Source organism: Mustelus asterias, chromosome 16 (assembly GCF_964213995.1).
Source record: "Mustelus asterias chromosome 16, sMusAst1.hap1.1, whole genome shotgun sequence".
NCBI classification, from domain to species: Eukaryota; Metazoa; Chordata; class Chondrichthyes; order Carcharhiniformes; family Triakidae; genus Mustelus; species Mustelus asterias.
This window is the reverse complement of record NC_135816.1, coordinates 13427502-13441490: the sequence shown is the minus strand read 5'-3', so window position 1 is coordinate 13441490 and position 13989 is coordinate 13427502. Positions and strand designations below refer to the sequence as shown.

The window sequence follows — 13989 nt, the reverse complement described above, 5'->3', positions numbered from 1 at the left end:
TTCCGATATGTGCCGTGAGTCTGATTCCACATCGCAGACACTGCCAAACAATCGAGAGACGGGCTGCTTCCCCGGAGTTACTGGGAGGTTGTGACGGTTGCATTTCTGATTGTAGCTACTGACCATCGTCTCTGACTGGTTAGCAATTGGACAAGATGGATGGTTTTTTGGAAGCAGGAAGTGCAGCATGCGATTGTTCTGTGTTTGATTATGCGAGTCTGTTCACCATCAAAGCTTGTTGTGCTCGATTGGTTAAGTCTGGGTGTGGACTCGGAGGAAAGCAAGCAAAGATGTAGAAAGTGCTGGAAACAAGTTAGAAGCATGGAGTAGCACTGTGTTATGCAGTCCTCAAAAGATAATACTTTTTAAAAAATGGCATAGAGACTGGGCCTCAGCCGTCTCCGTGCATGTGCCAGTCCTGGCAGGGCCACACATGAGCAAATTGTTCTTTTTACGATATTTGGGTTTTGCACATGTACCCACTGGAAAATGACCCCACATGCGCAGTTGGACATATTCCTGTTATCAGGCCTGGAACTGGCTCTGCGCACATGAACAGTTTGCTTTTTTAAAATGATTTTTAGGTTTAAAGCTAGCCCTGCGCCTGCACGAGAGGGCAAGCAAAAATAAAAGTAAAACAGCGCAACAGGTAAGGTCAGGTAAACCAGAAGCAAAACACCATTATCCAGAGAGGCACAAAGAAGCTGCATATGATGGCAGACTGCAGAGAACCGATCCCAAACTAAAAAACGGAAGGGTCTCAAAACCACGAGGACAGAAGGCAGTCCCAAAAGACCTTCTAGTCAAAGGAACAAAGAACAGGAATCTGGAAAAAAAAAGTTCTGTTTGGTGGTTAAGAGGAGCAGAGGAAGATATTTGCAAAATGCAGACCTGGGACAATGTCAGCTTGTGAGAAGCCAGAGATGTAAGGTGACCAGAAGGTTGGTGACTCCTTACTAAAGTAAAGTTTATTTATTAGTCACAAGTAAGACTTATATTATCACTGCAATGAAGTTACTGTGAAATTCCCCTAGTCGCCACACTCCAGCGCCTGTTCGGATCAATGCACCCAATCAGCACATCTTTCAGATTGTGGGAGGAAACCAGAGGAAACCCACGCAGACACGGGGAGAACGTGCAAACTCTACACAGACAGTGACCCAAGCCGGGAATCGAACCCAGATCCCTGGCATTGTGAGGCAGCAGTGCTAACCACTGGGCCACCGTGCTGCCCTCAAAGTAAACGAGCCCATACGTGGATCGAACCCGCGACCTTAGTTTTACTAGCACCATGCTCTAACCAACTGAGCTACCAGCCAGAGACGGGCTACTATGGGCCTGCGAAGCAGCTGTGTTCTGTTGGCATAGCCAGGCATCTGAGAGAGAGTGTGGAAGGTAAAGCTTGAATGCATGTGGCGACTCAGGACAGAGGAACACTGGAAAGAGAGGTTGAAACCCTGGAGGTGGATTTGGTGAAGACATCTAGGAGAAAGTGTAATTTGGGGTAAGATTCCAAGGCATGTTCTTGAACAGAGATTGGAAACCTTTGTGTGAATGTCAGAGTTCCAGTGAAACCAGTTGGCTCACAGTATGACAAGCGTTTTGGGGGAATCAATGAGAAATCTGCGGGGGTTTTGGGTGGCATCCATCACTTGGTTTTGGAGTGTTGAGTGTCTGACCACAGGTTACCTATTGGTTTATATGAATTGTGTACTTACTGTGAACATTAGAGTGTAAGATAGATTTTGTAATTTGTATTAACTGTACAAACCTGTATATATCTGTAAATGTATAGTTGGAGTAAAGGAGTAGTGTATTACAGTTGATTTTTTTGGTTTAATAAATGTTTTATTCTTTGGTTAAACATCCATCAGCAGACTCTTGTGACTCTGTTCAGTAGCTACCCTCCACATATCTAAACAAAAAATACAAGTTAGGATCTATCAAAGCAGATTCCACCCTGGGATGCAACCTGGCCATTCGTAAGATCAGAAGCAATCATAACAACTGTAAGTGCAGTTCCTATATACTTACAAACTGTGTTATCTCTGCATAGATCCAGGATATAAAATATAATACAGTAAGTTGCAATCAACCGGCACTGCAAGCAGTTAGAGTCATAGAGGTTTACAGCACTGAAACAGGACCTTTGTCCCAACTTGTCCATGCTGCCCAGTTTTTACCACTAAGCTAGTCCCAATTACTTGCATTTGGCCCATATCCCTCTCTACCAATCTTACCCTTGTAACTGTTTAAGCTTTTTAAAAAACAACGTTGTACCCACCTCTACTATTGCCTCTGGCAGCTTGTTCCAGACACTCTCCACCCTCTGTGTGAAAAAATTGTCCCTCTGGACCTTTTTGTATCTCTCCCCTCTCACCTTAAACCTATGTCCTCTAGTTTTAGACTCCCCTACCTTTGGGAAAAGATGTTGACTAGATGATCTGTGTCCCTCATTATTTTATAGACCTCTATAAGATCACCCCTCAGCTTCCTACGCTCCAGAGAAAAAAGTCCCAGTCTATTCAGCCTCTCCTTATAACTCAAACAAACAACATCAAAGACATACCAAAGCTTGAAAGGTGTCTTTTGTTCTGCTTTCCCATTTAAAATGCAGTATTGAGTTTTATATTGAAATCTTTACCAGGCTAAGCTATCTAAATATAATTGATTGGACAACACATTACCACTTTTATTTCAACTGAAAAAAACTGGATGAAAACCCGAGCTTATCCAGCGGAACATGGGCTCAGTTGACAACATTAGAAGTAAAACCTCTTTGAATCAAGATGGGTTGGTGGAGAGGATGATAGTTTTAACATCCCTTGCTAAGCAGGAAAAACCCAAGTGAGTGGCTAAAATGAAGCTGTCCCATTTGCCACTCCAAAATTTCCAATTTTAACACAGTCAGTCTTGTTGAGGTGCCAGGTAGACTCAGGCATGCTTCTTGTGTATAAGAGTTCCTCTTCATTCCAGCAGTGGGCAGTGCAGAATCCCAAAGGCAAAATCCTGCCAAGCTAAACAACTGGTTCTCTCCAAGACTGCGACAAAGGAACTTGACGGGGAAAGGCAGAGGCTGATGATGCACTTGGAATTCAGAAAGGGCTTTGATACAGTTCTTCTGCTGAGGCAGTGGAAATGTATGACAACTAACAGAACAATTGCATTTATATAGTGCACATAAGATAGCAAAACCACAAGATGTAATGAGTGGTGTGCCACAGGGCTCAGTGCTGGACCTCAACTGTTTACAATTTATATAAATAACTTGGATGAAGGAATGGTTGCCAAATTTGTGAGGATTAAAGTTTATTTATTAGTCACAAGTAGGCTTACATTAACACTGTAATGAAGTTACTCTGAAAATCACCACTCTGGCGCCTGTTAGAGTGCACTGAGGGAGAATTTTAGCATAGCCAACTCATCTAACCAGCATGTCTTTCGTACTATGGGAAGAAACCGGAGCACCCGGAGGAAATCCACGCAGACACGGTGAGAACATGCAGACTCCGCACAGACAGTGACTCAAGCCAGGAATCGAACCCAGGCCCCTGGCACTGTGAGGCAGCGGTGCTAACCACTGTGCCACCATGCCGCCCTCAAAGCTAGGATACAAAACTAAGCAGAAAAGTAAGTTGTGAAGGGGACATAAGGAGGCTGCAAAAATATATATAAATAAAGTGAGTGGTCAAAGATCTGGCAAATGCAAGATAACGTGGGCAAATGTGAAATTGTCCATTTTGGCAGGAAGTATGAAAGACAAGCCCATTATCGAAATAGTGAGAGATTACAGAGCTCGGGTGTGCAGAGGGATCTGGGTGTCCTGGTGTATGAATCACAAAAGGCTGGTATACAGGTACAGAAAGTAATTAGGAAAGCTAATAGAATGTAATCATTTATTGTGAGGGGAATTGATTCCAAAAGTAGGGAGTTTCTGCTTTAGCTATACAGGGCATTGGTGAGACCACAGCTGGAGTATTGTATACAGAAATGATGTTAATGCATTGGAAGCAATTTAGAGAAAGTTTACTTGACTAGTAGCTGGAATGGATGGGTTGTTTTATGAGGAAAGGTTGGACAGGATAGGCTTGTATCCAATGGAAAAGTGAAGTTTTTTTATTAGTCACAAGTAGGCTTACATTAACACTGCAATGAAGTTACTGTGAAAATCCCCTAGTCGCCACACTCTGGTACCTGTTCAGGTACACTGAGGGAGAATATTAGCATAGCCAATGCACCTAACTAGCACATCTTTCGGACTGTGGGAGAAAATTGAGGCACCTGGAGGAAACCCATGGAGACATGGGGAGAATGTGCAATCTCCACGCAGACAGTGACCCAAGCCGGGAATCGAACCCAGGTCCCTGGCGCTGTGAGGCAGCAATGCTAACCACTGTGCCACCCCATGCCAATGCCATTTTGTGACAATGGTTTTGTGGCTACTATTACCAAGACTAGTTTGTAAGTCCAGATTTAGTAATTGAATTTTTGAATTCCACCAGCTGGCTTGTGCCTCTTCCTAATTGCTAATTTATGTATAGATATAGCTAACTCACAGACAACAATCGGCAAGGATAGGCATCAACACCTCCTCCATGATCATCCTCAACATAGGTGCCCCACAAGGCTGTGTTTTCAGCCCCCTACTATACTCCTTATATGCCTATGACTGTGTGGCCAAATTCCCCTCCAACTCAATTTTCAAGTTTGCTGATACTAGCACCATAGTGGGTCGGATCTCAAACAATGACGAGACAGAGTACAGGAATGAGATAGAGAATCTGATGAACTGGTGCGGCAACAATAATCTCTTCCTCAATGTCAACAAAATGAAAGAGATAGTCATCGACTTCAGGAAGCGTAGTGGGGAACATACCCCTGTCCACATCAATAGGGATGAAGTAGAAATGGTCAAGAGCTTCAAGCTTTTTGGTGATCAAGTTTTTAGATCACCGACAACCTGTCCTGGTCCGACACTATTGTTAAGAAAGCCCATCAACGCTTCTACTTTCTCAGAAGACTAAGGAAATTTGGCATATCCGCTTTGACTCTCACCAACTTTCACAGATGCACCATAGAAAGCATTCTTTCTGGTTGTATCACAGCTTGGTATGACTCCTGCTCTGCCCAAGACCACAAGAAACTACAAAAGGTCATGAATGAAGCCCAGTCCATCACGCAAACCAGCCTCCCATCCATTAACTCTGTCTACTGTTCCCGCTGCCTCGGAAAAGCAGCCGACATAATCAAGGACCCCACGCACCCCGGACATTCTCTCTTCCACCTTCTTCCGTCGGGAAAAAGTCTGAGATCACATACCTACCGATTCAAGAACAGCTTCTTCCCTGCTGCCATCAGACTTTTGAATGGACTTACCTTGCATTAAGTTGATCTTTCTCTACACACTAGCTATGACTGTAACACTACATTCTGCACACTCACCTTTCCTTCTCTATGAAAGGTATGCCTTATCTGTAAAGTGTGCAAGAAACAATATTTTTCACTGTGTACTACTAATACACGTGACAATAATAAATCAAATCAAATCAAAACCTAGATAAGACTTGCTTATGTTTGATTTCTGTGTTTGCCTACCAACAGTGCTGTTACAGAGGGTATTCCATGATATTGACCCAGTGACAGTGAAGGAACAGCATTATATTTCCAAGTCAGAGTGGCTTGGAGGGGAACCTCCAGGTGGTGGTGTTCCCAGGTATCTGCTGCTTTTATCCTTGTAGATGGCTAATGGTGGTGGGTTTGGAGAAAGCTGTCTAAGGAACCTTGGCGAATTGCAGAGCATCTTGTAGATGGTCCACACTGCTGCCACTGTGTGTCGGTGGTGGAGGGAGTGAGTGGTTGTGAATGGGGTGCTTCATCCTGGATGATCTGGTGGCGAGCTTCTTGAATGGTGATAGAGCTGCACTCATCCAGGCAAGTGGAAATAGAGACAATCGATAACTTCAGAAGGAAATTGGATAGGCCCTTATAGGAAATAAATAAGCAGAGCTACAGGGACAGAGTGGGTAAATATCAAACTGGCTAGATTACTCTATAGAGTCAGCATGGACTCCCTGGTCCAGATGGACTGTTTCTGTGCTATAATGCTCTATAACTCTAATCCAGATTAATCATTCCAGTTTTACAGGATAGGAAAATTGGAGTATCATCCTTTATTGATTGATGACACTCCCACTTCCAGTAATCATTCACAGTGCCACTGACTCCTATCGAATGCCCTGTTATTCTGATCAATGGGCCAAATGGCCTCCTTCTGCACTGTAGGATTCTATGATTCAAAAGCACATGCTAAACTCTGCTGCCTGTGTCCCTACTTGGACCAAGTCTGGTTCATCCATCACTCCCCATGCCCACTGACCTACAGTGGTTCCTGGTGCAGCCTCCTCCAGATACCATGCCCTCAGCAGACATTGGCGACCATGGACTTCCACTGGATTGGTCTGTGATTATGCTTGGCAAAGTACTGCAGTGGTTTGTCATTGCCTTCTTCCATACGTCTGACCAGGAAACCCGTCCACTCCTACTGTCTGAAATAAGGCATATTGAAAGGGTTTGCAGGCCGATAATTAACCTGTTTGGCCACATTATGAACACATCTTCCATGGCCATCAAGTCCTGCAGTGGGACTTGAACCCAGAGCTTCTGGCTTAGAGGTAACTACACTAACCCCCTGCGCCACAAAACCTCTTTTCAGGTTAAGCAACACCTCAAATTTAAAATTCTCATCCTTATTTCCAAATTCCCCCATTTTGTCACCCCTCCCTATGTCACTTTCTCCAACTCCACAACCCTTCTCCAATTCTGGCCTCTTGAGCATCCTCTTGAGCATCCCCAGAGACCACTGAGCCCTCAGTTGACTGGACCGTAACCTCAGGAATTCCCTCCCTCCTCTCCACATCTGTTACTTCCTTTAGGACTTTCCTTAAAAGCTATCTTTTTGATGCTTAAATATTCTCAAACATGCCCAGATATTCCCTTCTGTGGCTGGGTGTCAGGTTGTGTTGGATAATGGCTCTGTGGAACACAAGTTGCTGTCATATCCTTCTTTCTTTAAGTGACTAGGGGACTCTACAGTGAGGGGGTCAGACAGGCGTTTTTGTGGAGGAAGTCGAGAAACGCGGATGGTGGTTTGCCTCCCTGGTGCCGGGATCAGGGATGTTTCTGACCGTATCCAAGAAATTCTGAAGTGGGAGGGAGAGGAGCCAGAGGTCGTGGTGCATACTGGTACCACTGACATAGGCAGGAAAGGGGAAGGGGTTATGAAAAGAGAATATAGAAAGTTAGGTAGGGAGTTAAGAAGAAGGAACACAAAGGTAGTAATCTCGGGATTGCTACCTGTGCCACGGGACAGTGAGGGAAGGAACGGAATAAGGTAGAGGATAAATGCGTGGCTGAGGGATTGGAGCAGGGGGCAGGGATTCAGGTTCCTGGATCATTGGGACCTCTTTCGGGGCAGGTGTGACATGTACAAAAAGGACGGGTTTCACTTAAATCCCAGGGGGACCAATATCCTGGCAGGAAGGTTTGCTAAGGCTACTGGGGAGTGTTTAAACTAGAATGGTTGGGGGGTAGGAATCAAAATTAGGTGACTGGGAGAGAGGAGGTTAGCTTAAAAATAAAAGGGGCTTGTAGACAGTGTGAGAGGGAGGATAGGCAGGTGACGGAGAAGGGGAGCGCTCAGACCGAAGGGTTGAGATGTATGTATTTTAACGCAAGGAGTGTAGTGAACAAAATGGATGAGCTTAGAGCATGGATCACTACTTGGAAGTGTGATGTGGTGGCCATTACAGAGACTTGGTTATCTCAGGGTCAGGACTGGATACTTCAAGTGCCGGGTTTCAGATGTTTCAGGAGGGACAGGGAAGGAAGCAAAAGTGGTGGGGGAGTGGCACTGTTGATCAGGGATAGTGCCACGGCTGTAGAAAAGATGGACGCCACAGAGGGATTGTCTACGGAATCTCTGTGGGTGGAGGTTCGCAACAGGAAGGGGTCAATAACTTTACTTGGTGTTTTCTATAGGCCGCCCAATAGCAGCAGGGATGTGGAGGAGCAGATTGGGAAGCAGATCCTGGAGAGATGTGATAATAACAGAGTGGTCATGATGGGAGATTTTAATTTCCCAAATATCGATTGGAATATCCCTAGGGCAAGGGGTTTAGATGGGGAGGAGTTCGTTAGGTGTGTTCAGGTGGGCTTCCTGACACAGTATGTGGATAAGCCTACAAGAGGAGAGGCTGTACTTGATTTGGTATTAGGGAATGAACCTGGGCAGGTGTCAGATCTCTCAGTGGGAGAGCATTTTGGGGATAGTGATCATAACTTTATCTCTTTTACACTAGCATTGGAGAGAGATAGGATCAGTCAAGCTCGGAAAGTGTTTATTTGGAGTAAGGGCAATTATGAGGCTATTCGGCAGGAAATTAGAGGCATAAATTGGAAGGCGGTTTTCTCAGGGAAATGTACAGAAGAAATGTGGCAAATTTTCAAGGAAAATTTGTCTGGAGCTCTGCACAGCAACGTTCCAATGAGACAGGGGAGTTATGGTAGGTCACAGGAACCATGGTGCACGAAAGCTGTAACGAATTTAGTCAAGAAGAAAAGAAAAGCCTATAAAAGGTTCAGGGAGCTAGGTAATGTTAGAAATCTAGAAGAGTATACGACTAGTAGGAAGGAACTTAAGAGGGAAATTAGAAGGGCAAGAAGGGGTCATGAGAAGGCCTTGGCAGACAGGATAAAGGAAACCCCCCAAGGCATTCTACAAGTATGTTAAGAGCAAGAGGATAAGATGTGAAGGAGTAGGACCTATCAAATGTGACGGTGGGAAAGTCTGTATAGAACCGTTAGAAATGGCAGAGGTACTCAATGAATACTTTGCTTCAGTATTCACAGTGGAAAAGGATCTTGGTAGTTGCAGTGCAGACTTGCAGTGGACTGAGAAGATTGAGCATGTGGACATTAGGAAAGAGGATGTGTTGGAGCTTTTGAAAAACATCAAGTTAGATAAATCGCCGGGATCGGATGGGATGTACCCCAGGTTACTGTGGGAGGCGAGGGAAGAGATTGCTGAGCCTCTGACGATGATGTTTGCATCATCAATGGAGACGGGAGAGGTTCTGGAGGATAGGAGGATTGCGGATGTGGCTCCGTTATTCAAGAAAGGGAGAAGAGATAGCCCAGGAAATTATAGACCGGTGAGTCTAACCTCAGTAAGTTGATGGAGAAGATCCTGAGAGGCAGGATTTATGAACATCTGGAGAGGAATAGTATGATCAGAAATAGCCAGCACAGCTTTGTCCAAGGCAAATAATGCCTTATGAGCCTAATTGAATTTTTTGAAGATGTAACTAGACACATAGACGAGGGAAGAGCGGTAGATGTAGTTTATATGGATTTCAGCAAGGCGTTTGATAAGATGCCCCATGCAAGGCTCATTGAGAAAGTGAAGGGGGATGGGATACAAGGGGACATTGCTTTGTGGATTCAGAACTGGCTTGCCCACAGAAGGCAAAGAGTGGTTGTACATGGGCCTTTTTCAGCATGGAGGTCGGTCACCAGTGGAGTGCCCCAGCGATCTGTTCTGGGACCCTTGCTCTTTGTGATTTTTATAAATGACCTGGATGAGGAAGTGGAAGGATGGGTTGGCAAGTTTGCTGATGACACAAAGGTTGGTGGTGTTGTGGATAGTGTAGAGGGATGTCAGCAGTTGCAACGAGACATAGATAAGATGCAAGACTGGGCGGAGAAGTGGCAGATGGACTTCAACCCAAATAAGTGTGTGGTGGTTCATTTTGGCAGGTCGAATAGGATGAAAGAATATAATATTAAGGGTAAGACGCTTGGCAGTGTGGAAGATCAGAAGGTTCTTGGGGTCCGGGTTCATAGGACCCTCAAAGCAGTGTCGCAGGTAGAGGCTGTGGTTAAGAAGGCGTATGGAATACGGGCCTTCATCAATAGAGGAGATGAGTTTAGAAATTGGGAGATAATGCTGCAGCTGTATAGGACCCTGGTCAGACCCCACCTGGAATACTGTGCCCAGTTCTGGTCGCCTCATTACAGAAAGGATGTGGAAGCCATGGAAAGGGTGCAAAGGAGATTTACAAGGATGTTGCCTGGATTAGGTGGCATACCTAATGAGGATAGGTTGAGAGAGCTAGGTCTTTTCTCTTGGAGAGGCAAAGAATGAGAGCTGACCTGATAGAGGTGTATAAGATGTTGAGGGGTATTGATAGAGTGGATTCTCAGAGGCTTTTACCCAGGGCTGCCACAAGAGGTCACAGGTTTAGGGTGCTGGGGAGTAGGTACAGAGGAGATGTTAGGGGTAAGTTTTTCACTCAGAGGGCGGTGGGTGGTGGAATCGACTGCCGGTAGTGGTGGCGGAGGCGGATTCGATAGGGTCTTTTAAGAGACTTTTGGATAAGTTCATGGAAGTTAGTAAGATAGAGGGTTATAGGTAAGCCTAGTAGGTAGGGACATGTGCGGCGCAACCTGTGGGCTGAAGGGCCTGTTTGTGCTGTAGCTTTTCTATGATCTATGTTCTATTATCAGGTCCACCGTCAACAATTTAGCTGTCAATGGTCAGGTTATTTTCGGATGACATCTGAAAGATAGAGGATGTGTTAGAGATGTTCACAGAACATTAAAAAGCAGAAGTCAGATTGCAGTTTCTGCTGAGTTTTAAAGAATCAGTTCAGTGATTTTCAAATGGGTGCCGACTCCTGATCAGTTTGGACCCAGTGACTGAGCGGACAATGTATCTGTACCTGGTCCTCCTCATGCTGCCTGTCTCCTGTGTGGCAGGTAATATAATGTCAGAGTGATGTGTTTCCATGACTCTGTGTGTGTGTGTGTGTGTGTGTATGTGTGTCTGTATGTGTGTGTCAGTCTGTCTGTCTGTGTGTGTGTCTGTCTGTCTGTCTGTGTGTGTCTGTGTGTGTGTCTGCCTATGTGTGTGTGTGAGACAGTTCACTCTCTGGACTGACTGGAGAAGCTGGGGTTGTTCCTTGGCGCAGGGAAAGTTAAGGGGAGATATTTAGTAGATGTTTTTCAAAATCATGAGGGCGCTTTGAAGGAGTGAAAAAGGACTGAGACAGGGTTTTCCAGTCCCCCGCGCACCCCCTCCCACCTGCAGCGTGTTTTCTGGCGGTTCATCAATGACCGCCAACGAGATAGTCCAGTCCCGTTGAAGCTTATAGCGTTTCGCATAGCTCACCCATCCCTCCACGAGGTGGGGGAGGGGAGGTGGGGGGTGGGGGGGGTCACCATCAGCAGGATCGGAAGATTCCGCCAGTGGGAAGGGCTGGAAAATCCTGCCCTAAGTGTGTACATGGGTGGATGGTCAATAAGGTTTTAAAGGGATTGAGATAATTTAAGATCATTTGTAAGGCGACATGAGGAAATGATATTTTTATGGCTGGCACGGTGGCACGGAGGTTAGCACTGCTGCCTCACAGTGCCTGGAAGCCGGGTTCGATTCCCGGCTTGGGTCACTGTCTGTGTGGAGTCTGCACGTTCTCCCCGTGTCTGCGTGGGTTTCCTCCGGGTGGTTCGGTTTCCTCCCACAGTCCAAAGACGTGGAGGTTAGGAGGGATTAGCCATGGTAAATTGCCCTAAAATGTGTATGTTAGGGGCATTATGTGGTAAATACATGGGGTTACTGGGTAAGATGCTCTTTCAGAGAGAGTCAGTGCAGACTCAATGGGCCGAATAGCCTGCTTCTGCACTGTAGGGGTTCTATGATTCTATACACAGGGAAAGTGTTGTGAGCTGGAATGCACTGGGCACTGGAAGCAGATTCAATCATTACTTTCCAAAGGGAATTGGACAAAGACTTGAAAATTGAATATTTATTGGGAAGTGAGGATGGAGGAGGGGACTGGTTCATTCTAGTAAAGAGCTGGAACAGGCACAATTGACCCGAATGGCCTCCAATTGTGATTTTGATTTGATTTGATTTGATTTATTATTGTCACATGTATTGGTATACAGTGAAAAGTATTGTTTCTTGTGCGCTATACAGACAAAGCATACCGTTCATAGAGAAGGAAAGGGGAGAGTGCAGAATGTAGTGTTACAGTCAAAGCTAGGGTGTAGAGAAAGATCAACTTAGTGCGAGGTAGGTCCATTCAAAAATCTGACGGCAGCAGGGAAGAAGCTGTTTGGTACGTGACCTCAGACTTTTGTATCTTTTTCCCAATGGAAGAAGGTGGAAGAGAGAACCATCCTATGATGCTAGTATGGTGCTAGTATCATCCTTTCATTCTCTCTCTGCAATTCTGCTGGTATAAACAGCCCATTACGGCTTAGATTCTAATCATTTCCCCTTCTCCCAGATCTAATAATCACTTCAGAGTTTAATCCCTACTACACTTGGATCGGACATTCAGAATCAGCCTCTTGACTCTTTACCCCCATTCCTCCCCCCACCTCCATCATAGAATGCATTGTACAGCAAGGAGACACCATGGAATCTTACTGCCCTTAGCCCAGATTGCCTCTCTCTTTATCCTACACTCTACTCTTTCCATTCAGCCCTTCATTCTCTTTCTGAAACAGTTACCCTCCGTGGTAAGGAAGTTTTCCCTGAAGCCCCAGCATTGTGTTTATGCCTCCTTGACAACGTTCCCTCCACAAGTGGAAACGTATTTCCCATGCCCGCCCTATCAAAGCCTTTCGTAATTTTAAAGGCCGCTATCAGGTCACCCCTCAGCATTCTCTCTTCTAGAGAATTGTGCCCAGTCTTTCCTGATAATTATAACCTCTCGTTCTGGCATCGTCCAATACCGCAATGTCCTTGGTTTAATATTCTGTCGTATTGCTGTTTATTGCATTGAGCTAATGATGGAAGTCCCAATTTTCAAGGCTTTCTTTGTATTTCTATTCTTAGTATACATACAGAACAGGAGGAGGCCATTCAGCCCCTCCAGCTTGTTCCATCATTGAATGAGATCATGGCTGATCCACCTTTGTCCCATATCTCGTAAAACCGTTGGTTAGCTTGGTTTTAATTACTCGGGAGAGTCCCAGTGATTTTGTATGGTACCCTCTCTGAAATCTCAACATCCTTCCTACAGTATGGAGCCCAATTTCCGCCCCCCCCCCCCACCCCCCCCCCCCCCCCCCCCCCCCCCCCACCAACCCTCTCTCCCACAACAATACTTATTCATCCCACACTCTCGCCAAAAGATCCACACATACACTCTCCAACAAACATCACAGGAGAGAGATTAGAACCGGAGACACTGGCTAATTTTCCCCTTTCACTAGTCTGGAGACACTCAGAGTAGAGCCATCACTGAGGGATGGAATATCAATAATAACAACATTATGAGGGGTTTTGATTGAGTCAAGACAGGAAAAATCAAGGATTACGGAAACAAAATGTGTAGATGGAATTAAGACACAGATCAGCTGTGATCTAGCGGAACCATAGAACTGGCTTGAGGGGCTGAATGGCCTCCTGCTCCGGCATTCCCAGTTGAGGTGTTCTAAATTATGAGAGCTTTTGATAGAACTGATAAGGAGAAGCTGTTTCCACTGACGGAAGGGCCGGTAACCGTGACTGATGGACATTTAGAAAATAGACAGAGGAAAATGAGGAGAATCTTTTTAAATCAGTGTGTTATGAATTAAATGTTCAGCTTGTAAATGTCATGGAAGAAGATTCAACAGTAACTTTCCAAAAGGAATCAAATAAAAAATAATTATTATTTGTTTAAATATGTAGAAAATATACATGGAGACTAGAAGCAGGAGTAGACCATTTGGCCCTTCGAGCTTGCTCCGCCATTCAATTTGATCATGGCTGATCATCGAATTCAATATCCCGATTTCCCCCTTTCCCCCATATCCCTTGGTCCCTTTAGCCCCAAAAGCTATAACTAATTTCTTCTTGAAATCAGACAACGTTTTAGCCTCAACTACTTCCTGTGGTAGTGAATTCCACACATTCACCACCCTCTGGGTGAAGAAATT

At 45.2% G+C, this 13989-nt stretch overlaps 1 protein-coding gene across 1 annotated transcript in view; it reads left to right on the top strand.

Annotated features, from left to right (window-relative positions):
* Positions 1 to 10733: 10733 nt before the first annotated feature.
* The window catches only part of LOC144505666 (mast/stem cell growth factor receptor Kit-like), a 71852-nt gene continuing 68596 nt past the window's right edge, over positions 10734 to 13989 (top strand). Inside the window, exon 1 of the mRNA XM_078231822.1 lies at positions 10734 to 10815. Within this exon, the coding sequence (XP_078087948.1) occupies positions 10767 to 10815 (49 nt within the window). The 5' untranslated portion in view covers positions 10734 to 10766. The remainder of the gene's footprint in view (positions 10816 to 13989) is intronic.